The 19,838-nt window shown below is 56.0% G+C and overlaps 1 protein-coding gene across 4 annotated transcripts in view; it reads right to left on the bottom strand.

Moving 5' to 3' along the window:
- GRID1 (glutamate ionotropic receptor delta type subunit 1) overlaps positions 1-13,100 on the bottom strand; it is a 680,604-nt gene extending 667,504 nt beyond the window's left edge. The window contains exons 1-2 of one of the 4 annotated variants that reach the window (XM_032838417.1): positions 13,040-13,100; positions 9,716-9,871 (exon numbers count right to left, since the gene is read on the bottom strand). In XM_032838417.1, the coding sequence (XP_032694308.1) occupies positions 9,716-9,871; positions 13,040-13,055 (172 nt within the window). In that variant the 5' untranslated portion in view covers positions 13,056-13,100. Of the gene's footprint in view, positions 1-9,715; positions 9,872-12,010; positions 12,258-13,039 lie in introns of those variants that run through there. The other 3 variants (XM_032838432.1, XM_032838424.1, XM_032838411.1) reach the window with 3 other exon arrangements.
- Between the last annotated feature and the right edge of the window lie 6,738 nt (positions 13,101-19,838).

Genomic DNA, 19,838 nt, shown 5'->3' with positions numbered 1-19,838 from the left:
AGCATGGCCTCTGGGCCTGCCTGTCCCTGGAGGAACACTGGCTGGAGGCTCCCTATACAGCCCCAGCTCGGCGCTGTGAGCCATGCAGTGCCTTGGACCAGCCCTTGGGAGCCTTCATCAGGCACACAGGAGAAGCCCTGAGACAGCCCTGAGCTGAGGCTCCAGCTGGGGGCTCAGTGACAGGGAGAGACATACCCTCAGGCTGGCAGCCTACAGGCCGCAGGGGTGGCTCACGGGGTTGTTTGGACCACAAGAGCCCTGGGGAGAGGCAAGTGAGGGCAGGTGCCCTGGGAGCCAACGGGGACTGAGAAGCAGCAGCATTTGATGTCACAGCCACGACAAGGAAGGCAACAGAACCTAGCTCTTAGCTAAGTCAGGGTCACCTCATCTCCTGGCACCAGCCCCTAAATGGACACCGCCAAGACAAACAGAGGGAGCCCAGATCAGGGCCTAGAAAATGGCCCTCCCTCTCTCGCCATGCTTCTGGGCCCTCAAACGAAAGGACAGAAGAAAGCCTTTTGCCCCAGCCCAGGAGCACAGGCGAGGCAAGGCCTCAAGACTGAGCAGGAAGAGCTCATGGGAAGGAGACAGCCTGGCAGGCCAGACCAGGCCAAGGCCAGCCCTGCAGGGGCTTGGGCCATGTGGGGTCAGCAAACGGACTGGCTAAGCCAGAAGCTTCAGCCACGGCGGGAACAGGGATGATGTCCAGCCAGCAAGGCCCACGTCTCTGCCCTGACAGGGGGGTTGGTAGCACCCAGGTAGGCCCAGAAACCCAGGGGTGCCATGTACCCTTGGCAGGGGTCCAGGAGGACAGAACAAATGGTGACCAGGACACAAGGAAAACAAACTCCTACTGCGTATCCAGTGCGCACCCCCAACACACTTAACCCCAACACAAGGCTGAGCACACCTCTGCTGGGCACCCCATGGGCCACGGCTGGCCGAAAGCCTCCTTCCTGCCAGGCACACATCACCTCTCTAGACCAAGCAACACAATGCCAAGGAAGCCCCACTTCACAGATGTTGAAACGGAGGCTCAGAGAGGACAAGTGACCTTTCAAGACCACACAGCTGATCAGTCACAGAGCTGGGGTTTGAACCTGGACATGCCTGACCCCTTTCCACCCACACAGAGCAAGTAGGCTGGGCCAGGCAGGCTGGATTCTGGCTGCTCTGTGCGCTCGGAATAGCAAGGCTACAGCTAGATACAATCCCGTGTGACGACAGTCCGCAGGGTCCCCAAGCTCCGGCCCACATAGATGGCTCCAGCTAGCCTCCACGGGGGCCGTGTGGTCAATACCAATCTATTTCCCTGCCCTTCTGGGACATCCAGAAAGGCCAGACTGAACCCCAAGAGCTGCAGGAAGTGGAAGGGAGCCAAGAGCCCCTTGGAACCACTCAGGTTGCCAACAGAACCACCATCCCTACCTCTCTGCTTGGGCGTTTCCTCAACCGACCCTCAAGCTGTCTTCTCTATTGTCATTCCCATCTGCCAGTTGAGGACACTGAAGTAACCTGCCCGGCATCAAATCGCAGAGCGGGGACAAGCACCTCAGTCCATGAGTGAAAGCACAACGCTCCTTCTGCCCCCGCCTTGGCTTCTGGGCAGCACATCCATTCCCGTGTGGAGGAGGAGGAGGGCCAGGCTGAGCACTGGCCAGAAACAGGCTCAGGGGCAGTGTGTCTGGCTGCCACAGCCTGCGACCAGCGAAGGACTGGTGTGCAGGAGACATCACTGGCCAGGGTCTGGCTGCAGGAGGGTGTGCAGCCTGGGCTGAGGACCACCCTGGTGACCCAGTGGGCAGTGCCTGGCTTCACCCCCTGGGAGCCTGGCTCACCCACAGCATGGACCCAGAAACAAATAGAAACAGGCCATCTAATCACCACCCAGCTACCCTGCCTGTGCTTCAGGCCCAGAAGGGAGAATCATGGGTCTTTCTCTTCCCAACCCATGGCCATTGGCCAGAAAACTGAGTGTGCATAGGTTGGAAGAAAGGTCTTTAGAGAACCCAGCTGATGGGATACTGGGCACAGACCCAGCTGCCTTCCTGGGTCCCATGCCTGTCAGAAAGGCCAGATCCCAGAGAAAGGGGCTGTCACAGGTCAGCCAATGCCAGCGATGAGTCTCTGCCCTAGCCCAAAGCTGTAGTGAGAGAGAGCCGCTGCCATGGGGGAAGACGGGGTGAAGGGGGCCTGGGACAGAGGCAGGGGGATTCTGTGAGAGGAACAGCACCATGGGGAGCGCTGCCGAACCCATGAGCAGCCCTGATTGCTGAAGTCCGGCTGCAGGGGCTCCCTGGGGTGGGCCCGGCAATGACCATCTTCACCTCACCACTTAGGAAGCAGTTAGCCCAAGTCTTCTGAGGCTGTGCCTATCCCATCCATAGCTCGCAGAGGACAAGGTTGGTAGACACAAGACTGGATCTCTTTTCAGAGTCCAGTAGGGGCTGGGAACCCAGGGTTCCTGACTTCCCCCATACACAACAAAGCCCTGAGCTTTCCAAAACAGAGGGACAAGTAAATGAGTGGGCAGAGGTGAGGTAATGGGAGCCACGGCTTTGGCCCAACCAGCATCCAGTACCCAAAAGTGTTCTGGGCTTTTTGTTTCTTTGTTGCTGCTTTAAGGAAGCAAGGAAATGGGAGGACTGTTTTGACATGAATAAGTATTTCTGTCATTCACCAAATATTTCTAGTTGTCCCTCCTTTGGGCACATGGTAGGACTGTGCTTCTTGGATCGCTTAAGACTAGCTGGAACCACATGACTGGTTTTGGCCAATAAGTTGTAGCCAGAAGTGACACATGTCCCCTCAAGACTGAGACCCCCAGAGCTCTCTTTCAATGTGGCACAGCAACTGGCAATATTCAAGCTGAGTGGCCACTGTGAGCCAAACTCCACAGTGACCAATGATGGGACGTGCAACATGAGCAGGAGATAAATTTTTGTGATGTGAAGCCACTGAAATGTTGGGATTGTTTGTTACTACAGCATAACCTAGCCTTCCTAGCTGATACAAGGGAACTACAGAACAAAACCAGGAGGAAGGGACCTGGGTAGCCATGTCTAAAAAAAGACTCCCATCCAGGCATCAGACTGGGCTCTAGGTGGTTTAGAAATAAGCAATACAGACTAAATGTTCCACGTTTTTAAGTGACAGCATGTTCTAGTAGCAAAAAGGCCAGGTAAAGAAGGAAGACAGCTACAGAAGGAACAAAGCAAGGGGATTTTCAACCTCACAACTACGAGAATTTGGAAAGAATCTATCTGCCCTTATAAGATACAGCTCTGGGTGCCAGGGATGGTCTTAGCTATCCTCCACAGGAAACCTGGAGAAATGGCCCCAACATGCTGCTCCAGATAGGAAGGTTGTCAAAGTTCCCAGGTCACCAGGAAAGGGAATGGCAGCAGCTTGGAGGCAGCAGGAGGAGAGGTGTCTCGCGAGGACCCATGTGCCTCCGACCCACACACCTGACAGAAGTGCCCATCTATTCACTGCCCATTAAGTCCAACCTCCCAATCTGGGGGGTAAAGCCATGGCCACAGGGATACTAAAAGGAAGCCTCTAGAACCCCAAACATGTGGACATGGGTGCAGCAGGAGTACAGTCTATAAAGCGAATGTGTATGTGTGTGTGTGCGTGCACATGTTTGCACACCCAGGAGTGAGCCCAGAATGAAGGAGAGCCTGGGAACTTAGCTGAGGGAGGAGGGCAGCCACTCCTTTATTTACAGCTCACAGGCTAGTGAGCAATCCAGAGCAGGGACCAGATGGTTCCCTGCCCCCAGCCTCCTTCTAGGGAGGGGTGATCCCCGCCTGCAGCCACAGCCATCTTCCAGCACGAAACCTCGCTAGCAGCAGCCCCCATGGGGCCAGGAAGAGTGCCATGCAGCAGCCGAGAAGGACGGATTCTGCTAAGGTCCCAGCTGGGGCTCTAGGTGGGCACAGCAGATGATGCGAGGAGTGGGGAGAGTCCAGAGAATCTGCCCAGACAGAAAAGGAGGTACAGGTGGTGGCAGGTGCATGGGCCTTACAGTCTGGCTTTGCAAAAAGCCGATTCCTCTGGGAACCTCCTCGGGCACCAGCAGTTTTCAGGCCCAGGGAAGGACGCCAATGCCTCACTGAAGAGCGCGGGTAAGTCTGCGGAGGCCCACAGGCTCACAGAGTGAGCTTGGGAGACGTGGACACACAGCCATAAGTCCCACGTGTCTCCAGTGGGTCTGGCAAAGACGAGGTAAGTCCACCCAGTCCACAGGAGAGCAGACCACCGTGCGGAAGATGGGGAAGAGGGGACAATGTGCGCTGGCAGTGACAGGCACTGACAGGTGTGCCAATGCACCCGCGAGGATGCCCGCGTCCTAATCGCTGCAACTTTGACCGTGTTAGGCTTTGTGTCGGAGAATTAAGGCTGCAGAGGGAATTAAGGTTGCTCATCAGCTAACTGTAAGGTAGAGAGGTTATCCCGGATTATCCAGGTGGGCCCAGTGAAATTACAACGGTCCTGCAGAGAAGGACAAGAGTCAGAGGCGGAGAAGGAGATGGGAGGACAGAGGCAAGATCGGGGTGACGCCCTGAGAGGGACCCCATCCACCAACCCTGGCAGAAGACAGAGGAAAGGGTCCAGGAGCTGCGGAGGGCAGGAAGCCCCTGGAAACTGAAAAGGCAAGAGAATGGATCCTCTCCTAGAGCCTTCAGAAGGAATCGGCACTGCTGACACCTGGATTTTAGTCCAGGGAGACCTGTATCAGGCTTCTGACCTGCAGAATTGTGAGATGATAAATCTCTGTTTCCAACCATCTAAATTTGTGGCAAAATATTTTTCAGCTCCCAGGGAAAATTAATACAGCAGAGTGGATGGGAAGGATGGCGTGGGCTTACAGGCATCTTTTCAATGTCACTAACATCACATCAGGAGAACCAATAGAGCCCCTCCTGGACAGAAGGGAATCTCCCAGCAGGTATAAAAGATTCCGCCTCACTGGCTACATCCTTCTGAATGGAAGCCAAGGAAGATTCCAGAGGCATCAAATCTCCAATGGAGACCTTCTAGCAGAATGCTCAGATATCAGCAGGCACATGAGGGGCAGGGTGACCCCAGGAGAGACCGTCAGATGGGCACCAACAAGCTCACTGTGTTTTATTTTCATTTGACTTTACTCTCTCATTGTTTTAGTCTACAAACACCAAGCTATACTTAGGTAATTTTTACCCTGTCTTCCTAAAACACTTTTGTGCTTATTGTAACTAAAAGGAATATTGCCTCACATATGTTTCTTTTTCCTTCCTCTTCCCTAAACTGTTATCTTTCCAGTCTATGACAGATATGTCTACAGTATAACCAATATCCCAAGTCTTTTACTTACAGTACAAGATAACACTGTGAACAGAGAAGACTCCTGTTCGGCTGGTTCTTTTATGCATTTACACATTTTATATAATCTTCCCCTTCAGCAAACACTTTAGAACAATATGAAATTTTTTTATTTGACAAATTAGTATTTCTCCTAGTACCCAGAAGGAAAATTGTCACTGACTGTTAAGATGGACTTTGCCAACTAAATCCAAGACACAACATTTTAAATATCACTCCAGTGTCAGCGCTTGCTAAGTTTAAATCCTCATCAAATGCATTTTATTAAATGCGACCCATTCTTTTACATCAACTGACCAAGTGTCTCCAAAGGTGGTTTGTCGGGAACTTGTACAGAATCATCCTGAAGAAATTGAATCGAAGCAGAGTCTCTTATTCTCTTCAGTGACACTTAAGCATATCTCAGCATATAAATGATTCCATTTAAAAAATAATAATAAATTGTCTTGAATATCATAAAATACATGCAGCCGCTAAGAGTAGTGTTTACACATACTTTGCAACAATTTCAGAAAAAGCCAGTAAGATGTTAAATGAAAAAAAAAAGAAAGAAAAAAACAGGCTATCCAGCTGAACAGAATGGGAGCTCTCAGCACTTACAAAATATACAAAATACAGTGAGTGAAAAAAAGACTAGAAGGAACTAACTGAAATTCTGAACGATTTCTCTTCTGCCTCGTGATGCTTTTCTGTACCTTCCATATTTTATATAATAAGCATGCATAGCCCTTTCCTTTTCTACATCTTTTAATTGATTCATGCTCACTGTAATGATGCATTTCTTTTATAATGGGGTGGGGGGCGAGTTTAGCAAAATGCTGAAAATGAAAAGGTCAGTGAGAGTCTGCTCTCAAGGAATTCACCAGTTAAGAAATGATGCCACTGAAAATATCACCAGCCTCAAGAGAAGCTGAGATGGATTCACAGTTGGGTCAAGGGACAAAGAGGGAATTCATGTTTACCGAACACCTACCACAGGCCTTCTGCAGACAATTTACACATGTCTCATCTCATTTAATCCTCATGAGAACCCCACTTGCCCGGTACTATGTTTGGTCCCTTTTAACAGATACGTGAACAGAAGTTCAAAGCGGAGCCAGGACGCCCCCCTGGAACCACACTACACATGAGGCAAGACGAATGTGAACCTGGTTGCTTGGGCTCCAGCAACCAAGTTTTTGTCCCTGTATGGTCCTGCCACTTGGGCCAAAGTGGGAACAGCATCACCTCAATCCCAAACCCACTGGAGGTCCATGGGGAGCTTGTCCAGTCCACAATGGAGACTGAACCCCAGTGCGCCTTTGTCCTCCATCCATACCTGCTCTCCACCAAGAAGTCCTTTCCTTTCCCACCCAAACTTACCACCCACGGCCAGTTGCAATGACTGTCCAAGCCCAGGGGAGAGAGAAGATACCCACCAAGCAGGACCATGCCACATGATGGACAGCATCCCAGAGCACAGAAGGAAGGACATGCAGAGAGCTGAATATCTACCCAGCTGAGCCCCAAGCTAGGGAGAAGGAGCCTCCGAGCACTGCTCTGCTCTCCATGAGGCCCTGGAGGGGCTGGCTGCTACGGTCCCTTGTAGATATCCAAGGGCCGTGCAAGGTCACCATGTAGATTTCTGCCCAGGAGGCTCATCAGTTGAAAGCACATACCAGCCTTAACCAGCACACACACTCTGAGCAGCAGGCAGCCCAGCAACACCTGGTCAGGATCCTTCTACCTGGATGGCATCAGATGTCCCTCAGTCACCAGAATCCAACTCCCTACTTCTGGATGGGTACACACACTCCCTCTCACACCCTCTGAGACTGTCAGCCTGCCATCCCTGGAGCCTGAGACATTTTTCCAATCATAAAAATAGAGAAACTGAGACCCAGAAAAGCAAGCTGTCAACCAGAAAAGACCCCTGGATGGAGTCCTGTGTCTCCAGGACACAGGTGCACTGGGGCCTGAAGGCTGAATGGCCCACAGGTGCGTTTCGTTTGGCTTGTACTGTATTGTTTAAATTGCTTGATTAGTTGACAACAGTTAGAAATCAGGTTTTACATTAAAGTGCAGATTTGGGGCTCCTCTCAAAAAAAAAAAATGCACATCTATAACATTAGGATTTTCATTCCCAAATGGAAAAATCGTCTAAAGCTATGTAGCAGCTGCTCCTTTTAACAGCATTGACCTCTCCAGACCCCACGCTCCACGCCCTGCAGAGATCAGCTGCCCCGTTGGCTGATGTGTTACCTGCCTGAGACTGTAACCCTGGGCAAGAGCATTATCTTCACTCCCTGGGGACCTGCTGATGGGGGCAGGGAGGGGCGGGGGGTGGCGGTGGCCAGGACTGGGCATCATGAATGAGCATGGAGTACTCCACATGGCAGAGGGGAAGTCAAAGGACACAAGGTATGTCAACAGGGGGGTGTGGAAGAGAGGAAACGGCAGGTGGAAAACACAGGCAGGATCTCCACCATGATGTGAGCCCCTGAGAGCAAGAAACGCATGTGTCCACCTGTGTCCTCAACTCCCAAGCACAAAGAATGACTGACCACAGAGCCAAATGTATGGAAACAGTGTCAAGAGAGCAGAAGGCACTGTAAAAATGGTGACATGTAAGGGGATAAGTCTGTGTCACGCCCCTGATTCCCACCCCCCTACCTAAGGAGGGCCCCACTCTCCATGGCTGGAGCCCACACCAAGCACCTGCAAGGAGGTGTGGGGGGGCACACAGAAAAGAAGTTCTGGGGTGGGTCATGTGGGGGCAGGGACTGCTGGTAGGCTACTCAGACACCAAAGGACAGGGATTCCCCATACCTCAGTGGATATCGGACAACGGAATCTGCCAAGGCTAGAAGCAGCAAACCCCATGATAGGCAACACCAGCCTCACCCCTCTAGCAGCTACTCCAAAAACACACTCAGAACTCCAGGTCTGTACTCCCACCCCAAGACATCCTTGGGCCTTCAGAGCTCACAGTTGGGCCTTCCCCTGCTCTGCTGCATCCAAGAACAGGAGACTCCCAAAGACCTCCTTCTAGCACAAAGTTCTCCCCAGAAAAAGCTCTGACCTTCTGGACACAGAGCAGAGTCTTTACTGAACCATCCTACCCTTGCAGGTACCCAGGAGCCCAGCAGCCAGCATATAACCCAAAGGCAGCAGAAGGGCTCTGCACTCAGTGGTTAGGGGAATGGGGGTGGGAGATGAGGGGGCTGGCCTGGAACCCTGAACCAGCCCACTTCCTCCCAATACCCACTGTCCTGTCAGTCCCTCCTGGGAGGAATCCCTGCATCCCCTGCCACCTGCGGGGCCCCCTACCCTCACACTCTGGGGCAAGGGCCTCTGAGTCAACTCAGGAATGTGGGGAGCAAGGCAGAGGAGAGGAAAAGGTACCTGGGCTAGGCAGATGCCCGGAGTGTGGAAAGAGCCCTAAGCCTGACCAGGAAGGTGGCTGGCAATATGCAGGAGGAACTCGGGTTCCAGAACCCAGCCTCGAGCCAGGTGACACGGAAGAGGAAGAGAGACAAGGGGGAAAAGAAGCTGCCGCTGCAGCGAACGCCCGCGCTGCGCACCTGTTGCCCCCCCCCCCCCCCCCCCCCCGCGAGTGGGTCAGACCCACCGGACGCGAGCGGAGGCTGCGGCCGGCGCAGCCTCGGACTAGGAATCCCCGAAGCCGAACTGGCCCAACTCCTCTCCTTTCCTGGTCAAACAGCGCCCACCTCCGGCTCAGGCGACAGCGCCTCTGCCCGCGGCAGGGACAGCGAGAGAGAAACCAGCTCCTCCAAGCCGGAAGGAGGAGCACGGCACAGACACGCGGGGCCGAGGCACTGACTGGCCGCGGGGCGCAAAATGCCGGGCGTATCGGGTTGCGCTGTGAAGAGGGAAGACCGCGGGCTCGCGCGCCAGGCACTTCTCGCTTGGGGATGAGGACAGCCCCGGCCCTTCGAGGTCAGCGGCGGTGCACCGACGCAGGTACCCGGCACGCAGACACGCCCACCCACAAACACTAGAGAAACAAAGACGGCCCTGAGCCACACATGCCTGCGCGGGCAGCGCGGGGCGCACACAGGCACCCACCCAGCTAGAAGAGAACCGCTCCAGCCCGCGACACGCCCCGCGAGCTAGGCAAGGAGCCTAGCTCGCGGTGCTCACAAGCTCTCCGCTCCAGCTCCACGGCGCGGAGCACTCCCGGCGCCACCGCTTGGTGGGTCGGAGAGGACGCGTGCACCATGCGTGGCACCACGGCTGCCGGGGCGCACAGGGGGCTCCGGGCGGCCGAACCCGTCGCAACTCCGTGGGTCTCCACGCTGCCTGGCAGACGGCTGCCCTGTTAGCCTTGGGCGCCGCGGCCGCTCACCTTCCTGCACCGCCTGGAACGGGTTGTTGGCCTCGATGACCTTGATGGAGTAGGTGATCTTCTCGCTCTGCAGGATGTCATCGTTGAGGCTCAGGTCGGATACGGCCAGCTGGAACACCCTGTCGTCCTTGGCCGCGTTCTCCTCGAAGATGGCACCTGGAGGAGAGGAGGGGTCAAGACCTGACAGAAAGAGGAGAGCTCCCTCCCCACCCCACCCCCACCCTGGTCTTGGCCCTCAGGTCTCCGTGTTGGCAGGTTAGCTGGTTGTCTGGTGGGAGTTTCAGACCGGGGTTTTAGCTTCACAGGCTAGTTTACCGCTTTCTTAGATCAACCAGAACAGGAATGTGTTTCCCACACACAGTGCACTTGTGCACACAGTTGACATGAGTTACACATGCACATTGCACATGCTGCCAGGTCACACAAGTGTCTTGCAACCAAGCTACCTCATGTTCGGGCTATACCAACACACAACGAACTGAGCCAAGTTGGGTGGCCTCAGGCAGCACCCAAATGCCCTGATACCGCCCCATAAATCCCATCACAGGAGCCAGAAAGTTCCCCTGCAGGACGATGTCCCCATCCCCAATCCCAGAATGGAATGATGACTTCCTTCTGCTCTGAGATTCCCCCTTTGAGAGAAGCTGAGCACGCAGGTCCCATTGAGTTTGCTGCACCTGCGGGCGGGTCAGTCCCAGCCTGGCTCCCTGAGCATCACCTCCTGCTCTCCATTCTCCCCGCTTCTTCTTCCTGTGTGTATGTGGTAAGAGAGGAAACTGGACCCTAGACCCCTTGCCTTCAGACCCAGCAGTGCTGAGGAGCTCATAGGATACCGCTCCTGAAAGGGCCTTCTAGAACAGCGAACATCTCCAGGGCAGGCTCCCACTGGCCCTTTACGCGCCTTAGCACGGCCTTGGCCGACTCTGCGCTTCCAGCGGAGATCGGAGATCGGTCTGATTCGCCAGAGCCTAGCCCTGCAGCCTGGGCAACTCAGGAGTCCTCCCCCACCCTCGCCAGGCCCCGAGGGTCCCCACGGTCCCAGGGCTGGGCCGGATGATCCCCGGAGCTCAGGACTGGGCGGGAGGAGGGAGGCCCCGGTTCCACGTTACATCCAGAGCCGCAATGCTGACCGCGAGACCCGAGCCCCCCTCCCCCCGAGTGGGAAGCAGGTTTGGCGTCCGGCCCCGGCGCGGGGGGGGGGGGGGGGTTGCAGCCCCCCCAGCCCCGGCCCAGCCCCCCCCCCCCCCCCCCCACCCCCACCCCCCCCCCCGCCCCTCCTGTCCCATCATCCCTGCCTTCTCACACCTCCCAACCCCCAGTTTCTCTGTGCTCGCTGGTCTTTCCCAACTTCCGGAAAGACGACTGCAGAGGGGCTCCCCCAAAGCAACCGCTCTCAGGCCCCCCAACCCGGCCTAACTTCCTGGGATTCCTCCCCTGTTGCCACTAACTCCCACACACTTCCCCTCCGGGCGCCCCCTCCTCCTCTCCTCTATCTCATCTTCTCTCCCGGTTCTCTTCCTCCATCCATCTCTTCCCGCTCAGCGCGCACACACACTCCTCCCCACCCCCCATCGCCCACGCTTCTTCCCCCGGCTCCCACCACCTGGACCGTCTGCCGGCCCCCAAGACTTGGACCACGGGAAACTCTGGGTCTGTCCAAGATTGGGCTGCAGTCGCCACAACCAGATACACAAACACCCACACATATACCGAGAGATACACAAACACACCGGGGAAACATGCAGACACTGTGTCCACTCTAACAGGCTGACAGTCGTGCACGCACCAACACAGGCTCAGATGGACACACACATCCCAACGCCCTCTCTCAGTGACACCAACACGGTTCCAGGCGCACACACAGTGATACACGCTGACAACACCCACCCACCCACATTCACACACGGTTCCGGTCGGGCCTCTTCGATCCTGCCCTGCCAACTTGGCGAGACCCAGGGCTGTGTCCGCCCCCTACCCACCGCTGCTCCGAGCACGCCGACGGCCCAGCCCGGGGCGCGGGTCTGGACACGCGTCCGGCCCCGGGTTCCCCGCAGCCGCGGCCCTAAGTGTCGTCAAAGGCCGCAGGGATTGGAGCCACGGGGAGCGGCGAAGAGCCCGCGGGAGCGCGGCGCGGCCCATGCACAGCTCCTCCGCGGGGCGGCGCGGCGCGGCCCTTCGGGGGAGCACCGCCCGCCGAGCCCCTCGGCCCCGGGAACCGCCAAGTTTGGACGCCGCGCACCCCCCACGCCGCTGGGGCCCCCGCCCAGCCTCGGCCCGACCGCCCGCCGCGCTCACCGATGTGGATGATGGAGTCGGCCCGCACCGACACGCACTGGCATATCCAGGGGAGAAGCCACAGCGTCAGCGCTTCCATGTCCCCCCGGCGCGCGGCTCATCCGCCCGGGCCCGGGGCGAGGCCGAGGGCAGCGCGGAGCGGGGAGACGCCGGTCCGGGTGCAGTCCCGGGCCGCTCCCCGGGAGAGCCGAGCCCGCCCGTGCGTCTTCTCCCGCGCGCCCGCCCCTGCGCCCTGCGCCCGCCCCAACCCAGCCCAGCCCAGCCCAGCGCTGTCGGGCTCCCGCTCCCGCTCCGGTGGCGGCTGCGGCGGCGCTGGCAGCCCGAGCCGAGGCCGGTGAGGCGGGGGCGGCCCGCGGCGGCGGCGGCGGCGCTTCCCGCGGCTCGGGCGGCTTCGGAGGCGGCGGAGGCGGTGACGGCGGCGGCCGGGCCGGCGCGGCGGCTCCGGGCTGGCTGTGTGTCTGAACCCCGGCGAGGAGCGAACTGCGGAGGACGCCCCCTCCCCTCCCCCTCCCCCTTGGCTCCGCTCCCCCTCCCCTCCCTGCCCGCCTCCCTCCCCTCCGCCCTCCTCTCGGCCACGTGACTGCGGAGCCTCAGCCTCGCCGCGCGGCGCTCGCCAGCTCGCGGCTCGGAGGGGGCGCCCGGTGCTCCGTGCTCCGGGTCTGGGGGACACTCGGGGGCCGGCATGGCAGCGGGGACCAGCCGAATCTGCGGCGCGCAAAGACTTGGCGGCCCTGGGTCTTGTGCCCACCGTTCTCCGGGGGCGGGAGGATGGAGAAGGGTCGGCCACCGACTGCCCTCGGGGGATCCCGGAGCGCCCGCCGACCTCAGCCGCCGAGCGTCTCGGGCCATGCACCCAGCCTCGGGCAGAGAGCCCCTAGCTGAGCCGCACTGGGGGTAGCCGAGAGAGAGACGGAGCGGGACGCTGAGCCAGGAGCCGGGATGCAAGGGGAGCCAAAGTGGACCGGACGCGGCCGATCGTCGCGGAGCAGAACCTGGGCTGCGGCTCGAACCCTAGCTAGCCGTGCGAACCTCGGCAGGCGCCCATCCCCCGCGCTCAGCCCGGAGTCGGGCAGGAGGCTCGGACTCTGAAGCCTAATTCATGGCCGGAAACCGGCGCAGCCGTGACCGCGGCGCCTGGACGTGAGGAGCCTTCCAAGCGGCCGGCGTACTCAGACTCCCACTCTGCACGGAGCTTTCACGCGCGAGCCCGGGCGGAGAGCCCGCTCCTGGCGGCCAGCGCCGAACCGAGGTCTCTCCGCCGCCTGGCGAATGCCTCCGGCCGGCCACCACCAGATGCAGCTTTAACCAGTTGGCTCAAGCCTGGGAGGAGGTGGCAAGCCGGACGCGCAGCTCCCGCACCCCCAAGTCCCAGACAGACTGGGATCCACGAGGCATACTCAAGATTTCGGGGACGCAGCTGAGCCTTCCGGGACCCCGATTCCGCGGAAGCTCGGTCTGGGCGCGCCTGGCAGAGCCTCGTGTAAGGGGCCTCTCTAGAAAGCCTGGGACCATCCCTTGGCTGTAGTCCGCCCGCGGAGAGGTTCCTGCCATTCCTTGCGCTGGGCTTGAGGGACTTGGAAAGGCTTAGCAACAGACCTTGCCGGGAACTCCCTGCGCAGTGGGAGAAGTGGACACCTAAACAGATCATTAGAAGATGTGGCGAGGACCCTGAATGAGCCATGCATGCACTTGGCCAAGCATGGGAGGAAGAGCCAGGGATGGCTTCCTGGAGGAGGTGACAGTTCTAAAAGCTTAGTGGGGTTACCAAGGGAGAAGGAATAGAGGCCTTCAGGCATTTAATGCTGGTTATCCAGCCAAGGCAGGAAGATAAAGAATTTAGTGTGTGTGTGTGCATGTGTGTTTGTGTCTCAAGCTTCCAACCACGGAGGAGTCATTGATAAATGTTACTTTGGAAAGGTGGGGGAGGTGGCTGTGCAGAGAGGGCCAAGTACAAGATTGGAGAGCAATGAGGCAACCCTTGCAGTGGCTGATGGGGCTGACTCAGCTGGGGGTGGGGGGCAGCCTGGTGGAGAGGAGAAGCTGGGTTGGAGAACAAGCAGGGAACCACTTGAGCAGGCAAGGTGGCTTCCAGGAGGAGGGGGCCCCTGGGCAAGGAGAGAAGAATGACTATGCCCGCAGGAGACTGGGCTTGGGAGCTGGGTATAGTGCCCACATAAATGCACTTCCTCAAGAAAATTTCTCTTTAGGGCCTTGAGTTATAAAATACGCCTCCCAGCCTCTCCAACACCCCTCCCCATCCTCATTCTCTCAAAATCCCACCATTCATTGACCAAAAAGTTATAGAAAGAAGAGAAACAAAGGGTAGATTTTTTTTTTATGTAACAATTTAATTCCTATGGGACTGCTTCTACCTTGTAAAGAAAGTGGGTGTGATCTCCAATAGGGGCTCAAATCTGAAGTCAAGAGTCATAGGGTCGGGGGTCACCAAACTCACTTTTTTGGGCCTCTGCAGTTTGTTGGTAAAACATGTCATGTTTCTAACTTAGTTAGAAGTTTTCTTGATATATGTTGTGCTAAGGCAGAGCTAGCAGATTGCAGCAGGACAATCCTCAAGACACCCCCCCACCAAATATTAAGAAAACAACCTACCAACCCATACAGTTTTGGTTTTGTTTTTTTAAGATTTTATTTACTTATTTATTTGACAGAGAGAGACACAGCGAGAGAGGGAACACATGCAGGGGGAGAGGGAGAAGCAGGCTTCCTGCTGAGCAGGGAGCCTGATGCGGGGCTCAATCCCAGGACCCTGGGATCAGGACCTGAGCCAAAGGCAGACGCTTAACGACTGAGCCACCCAGGCACCCCCAACCCATACAGTTTTGAAGAGACTTCTACTAGTTTGCAGTTTGGATGATGATAAGGGCCCTCTGGTTTGGGACCTGGGGGTTGTGACTCCAGTTGGAATCCCCTGGAAGCTGTTGGCCCTGGGCAATATCCCCTCCTGTCCTAGGTACTCCCTTCCCCTATACTTCCCACAGCATGGTTTCCTTCACCATCCCTGATGCTCATCTTCTGGTGCTCAAACTCCTACACTACCAAGCCAGCTTTCACAGCCAGACTAGAATGGCCTGGGTTGCGCTTGCCTGGCCACAAGGGGTACTCTGCATAGGTCACATTTCTCCTGGAGCTGGGAGGCAGGCCCAGAGATCACTTGTCCCTGTGCACACCCACCTCTAGGCAAGACTTTTAATCTTCTCTGCCACCCGAGGTTGGGATTGTCGGGTTCCAGGGACACTGGCTATTATAGGGCTTTATCAGGCTCATCAAACTCTTAATTACTTATTGATCCCTACCAGCCCAGTCCCTTTAAGCCCTGATAACCTCTGGAACTGCAAAAGCTGCCTCCCCAGAATGAGGCTCCTGGGGAAGCAACTTTACCTCATGAGCAAGTTCACCCCTACTGTGATAACTTGGCTGAAGAAGATAGATTGGTGAACTTGGGTCATATGATGCATACCCATTTCACAGAGGGGAAAACAGGCTCAGTGAGAGGAGTGACTGACTCGCCCAAGGCACCAGGCCAGTTGCTGGCAGACTCAGGACTCTGTCTTCTTGGTTTGCGTCTAACTACACAAGGATATGTTCACAGATATTAAAACTGAGTAAAAAAAAAAAAAAAAAATCCTTTTGCACAGAGTTCAGCCAGTAGAGGTGACTACTTTTACTAAAAAGATCTCCCGTTACACTGATTCTAACTACATTTCTTTAGCATTTACCACATGTGGGCACTGTACCCGGCACCCTACATCTTACCTAGGAGGTAGCATTCCCATTTTTGCATGCAAGGAAATAAAGAAGGATGCAAAAGTTTACTGCTGAAGCTACAGAGGAAATGTCAAGGCTAAGAGAAAGGCCACCGTGGTCCACTAGGAAGCCACAATCATCGTAACTTAAAGCTTTGTCATTCCAGAAAGGCAGACCTCTCCCTTCCCAGCCACCTTCTTTCTCACCCCAGCTAAAAACTGTACAAAGGAAGGGCCAGCTGGAATCCTGACTCTCCCAGGTGCCTCTCCCTGGCACAGTCCCTGAGAAGCTGCCTGTTCCGTGTAGATCCACCACTGTGCAACCCCCGCAGAGGTGCCCCTGCCCAACCAGGTTTCCTCCTAGAGAGCCCCCAGATGGCATGTGATACTGTACCCTGAAAAACTGCCTTCCACTCTCCCTCCAGCATGGAGCCCACCTGGGGTTTCAAAGACAGTTCAGCCTAGGCCCTCCCGGAAGCTTACTGCTGGCAAGAAAGACCAAGGCCCGGCCATTCTCTGCAGGCTTTGGCACAGAAGACAAGGTCTCCCAAGTACGCTAGGAGGAGGCTAACCCAAGCCCTGAGGTCATCTCCCCGGGGTGGGGCCAGCCAGCATCTTAAAGGACCAGGCTTGGACCCCTGCAGCCTGCGTTCCAGGCTGGGCCCTACCCATGCACTCCAGGAAACCCACTCTCTGTCAGGATTCTGAGCTCAGAAATCCTCACTGCCCCCTGGACCCTCTTAACCCACTGGGTTTTTCTTTTTAAAAAAACACCTTGGGTGCCTGGGTGGCTCAGTGCGTTAAGCCTCTGCTTTCGGCTCAGGTCATGATCTGAAGGTCCTGGCCCCACATCAGGCCCTCTGTTCAGTGGGGAGCCTGCTTCCCCCTCTCTCTCTCTGCCTACTTGTGATCTCTGTCAAGTAAATAAATTTTTAAAAATCTTAAAAAAAAAACCACCTTTATTTATTGCTTATCCCCCCCTCCCTCTGTTGTGCCTTTGCCCCCCCATTATGTATCAATTGTCCATCTCTCCTTTGTCTTCCTTGCCCCTTCTTGCCTACCTCTCTCATCTCATTTTCACTGTTTTTTCAGCTTGTATTTATTTTATTTGATCTCCTTTTATATTACCATATTTTTTATTTTATTTTTACTCTTGGGTAGCCTCATGGGTTTTTACTTTCAATTTCCCAAGCTGGCAATCTTTTGCATCTCTCATTTTATTATCTGAGCCTTCTATGCATTTGGTCTATGGTTTTCCTGAGGTTGAGGGTGGGGGAGTGCAGCCACCAAGCAGGACCCACTAGTGTGCCCCCAGACCCCCCCATACTCAGCTGCTGCACCTTTTCCAAGTACCCTCACTGCCCCACTGCCGATGGCACGGTGCAGGTGCCCGTGGCTGGCAGCCGGGGTAGGGGAGGTCTTCACTTGCTGGAGACCTGCCCCGTGAGGAAGAAGAAAACCACACACAGTATGTCCTCCCCTTATTTTTGCAGGGTAAGGACCCTTCTTTATCCCCATTATACAATCAGGAAATTGGGGCCCAGATGAGTGTGCTCAGTCTACCTAAAATCAAGGTAGTCCAAAGAGTTACCTGTGTGAAAAGTTGCTTCTTTCAAAAGAAAACAAACTGGACCACAGAGGTCTGGTCCCTGGACCTAGGCTCTCCAGGCAGGGCGGGGTAGCAGAAACAAACACCGGCTCAGGCCCATGTGGGACTCTCAGACTGACACCCAGGGATCCCCTTGGCCCTTTGAGGCCAGCAGGGTCCATCCTTTCCTTAGGCCCCTCAGAAGCTCAGACGAGGCAGGGCAAAGTCTGCACCAAAGCATTACCTCCTGCCAAGAGAGAGCAAAGGGAAGGAAGGCAGGCTCCCAGGAAGGATCCCTGTGACCTGTCACCTTAGTTCCAGGCCTTGCGGCAGCCTGACACCCAAGCTTCTCCCAAGCACTGGTCCCCCAGGTGTGCGTCCACAGCCCGGATCTAAGAGCTTCCTCAGAGGAGGCTTAGGGCCTCTGGGGTTCTAGACCCACCCCACTTTCTACGTCTTGCTTGTGGGTGCTCTGTCCATTGCGTGTGAGGAAAGCATTCTACAGCTGAGAGTCTAAGTGTGAAAACCACCAGCCAAGGAGTCTCTCCCTGAGCACAAAGCCCCTGCTGTTGGAGTTGCTGTTGGAGTCCTTGCTTCCCAGCTACAAGGCCTGGGAGGCATTCCCCTTCTTTCCCCAGGCCCTGAGCCCTGGTTCTTCTATATTTGGGGGAGCTCCCAATTCCTCAGGTGGGACCAAGCAGAATGGAAGAACCCCCTGGCCTGTCTGTCCATCCTGCGAGCCAAGCTCATCCTTTCATCAGCCACTGTCCAGAGCTCCAGATCCAGAATATGGAGATCCACAGATGCCCCTCACCCCTCCTGCCACTGCCCAGGGCTCCTCCTGCTGCTGCCCTCTGCTGCAGTGAGCTCCATGCAGGTGGGGCTGAGACCATGAGCTAAGGAAAAAGGTACACATTTAAAGCAGAAAGAACAGCAAGAGGGAAAGAGTAGAGGAAGAAGCATATAAGGAATGCAGAGGGGAGAGGAACATGAAGGAGGAGTTGGTGGATTGTCAGACTGGCCCTGATGGAGACACTGAGGCCAGTCTCACTCGTTCTCAGACACATCTCTATAGAGCAGCACCCTGGGGTAACTCCATGGCCAGAAATGTGTCAACTACTGTGTCTTCAGTGGACATCCTGGGGAAGCCAGAAGGCCACTGATCTGCAGTGGGGAGTCAGCACTGAGGGGTGAGTGAGGCCCTTGTCTCCCTGGCTGCCAGGGAGCTAACAGGAAGCTCTTCAATCCTGGCTCTGCAAAGGACACGCTGTGTCAGTCATATGTCCTCTTGAGGGATAGGCCTGCAGGTGTTCACAGATGATGTGAGGCTCCCTAGACCCCTGTCCTGGCCTGCTCCGCATCTGCGATGGGGTCCCCAAGTATCAACCTACACACGGGTTTGGAGACTGGGAGCTACACAGTGAAGACCCCAGCCACTTTGTTAAATGAATGTGAGAGGCCCACCCTCATCCCATCTCATCCTATCCTAAGCCAGGTACAGCCCAGCAGTTCCCACCAACCTGGGCCTGCTGTCTCTCAGAGCTGGGCCCCCCATTTTTCCCTGGGGAGCAGGGATTAGGGAAAATGCATCTGCCTGGAGCCCTGGTTCATCTGGCAGATAAGCCCTTCCCCCAACCCAAGCATCCTGCTAGAAACAACCCCTAGCAGATCAGATCACCCTGCTTACGGACACACCTATTTCCACGAGGAGGTTTTCTGGCCTGTAAACCTCTTCTTTTATCCAGAGATGAAATGAAATTGTGATTGATTTTTTCCTAGTCTGGTTGTCATGACTCATTTAGCACCCTGTAAATCCGAAGGATGAAGGTGCTACCTCCCAGGGATGTTCCTGGGGACTTGGCTTGGAGCAGGGACTGCTCAGTGTGACTCTGGATGAGACAGGGAGATGGCCCGGGTCCTGGATCCACTGCTAATGTGCTGTGCCACCTTGGGCAAGGTCCCTAACTTCCCAGAGACTCATCTAGAAAATAGAGAGCCCCAGGGTTTTGGTGGGGAAACAAGAGAGGGAGTAGGAGGGTGCAGAAGCCCGAGGGGGAGGCTCCCAGGGGAAGAAGGGAGAATGCATGTGTCTATGTGTCTAACACTTGCCACATTCCAGGCCTGGGCACAACACCAGCACACAGAGGGGCGCCCACAGTGCAAGAAGGAGGAGCAGGTAGAGATGGGGACAAAGATCTGCAGATCAGAGGCCCTCAGGTCTATGCCTCCCGGGTGCTCTTTAAATGTCTCCAGGATCAGGACAGGTGGATGATAAAAGAGGGGGAAAGAGAAGCTGAGATGAGAACAGCCCTTGAGGTCAGAGGGGCAGGGCAGGGCTCAATCACAGAGAGGCCCAGTCCTTCCACTTATGTGGTTGGTGATCATCACCAGACCTTGTGAGAACGTGCTTCTCATCCCCAATCTACAGATGAGATCACTGAGGCTCAGAGCAGTAAAGTGACTGGACAGTGAATGA

Source organism: Lontra canadensis, unplaced genomic scaffold (assembly GCF_010015895.1).
Source record: "Lontra canadensis isolate GAN:19392208 unplaced genomic scaffold, GSC_riverotter_1.0 scaffold3, whole genome shotgun sequence".
NCBI lineage: Eukaryota > Metazoa > Chordata > Mammalia > Carnivora > Mustelidae > Lontra > Lontra canadensis.
Note: the sequence above shows the minus strand (reverse complement) of the source record. Positions and strands in the feature narration are given on the sequence as shown.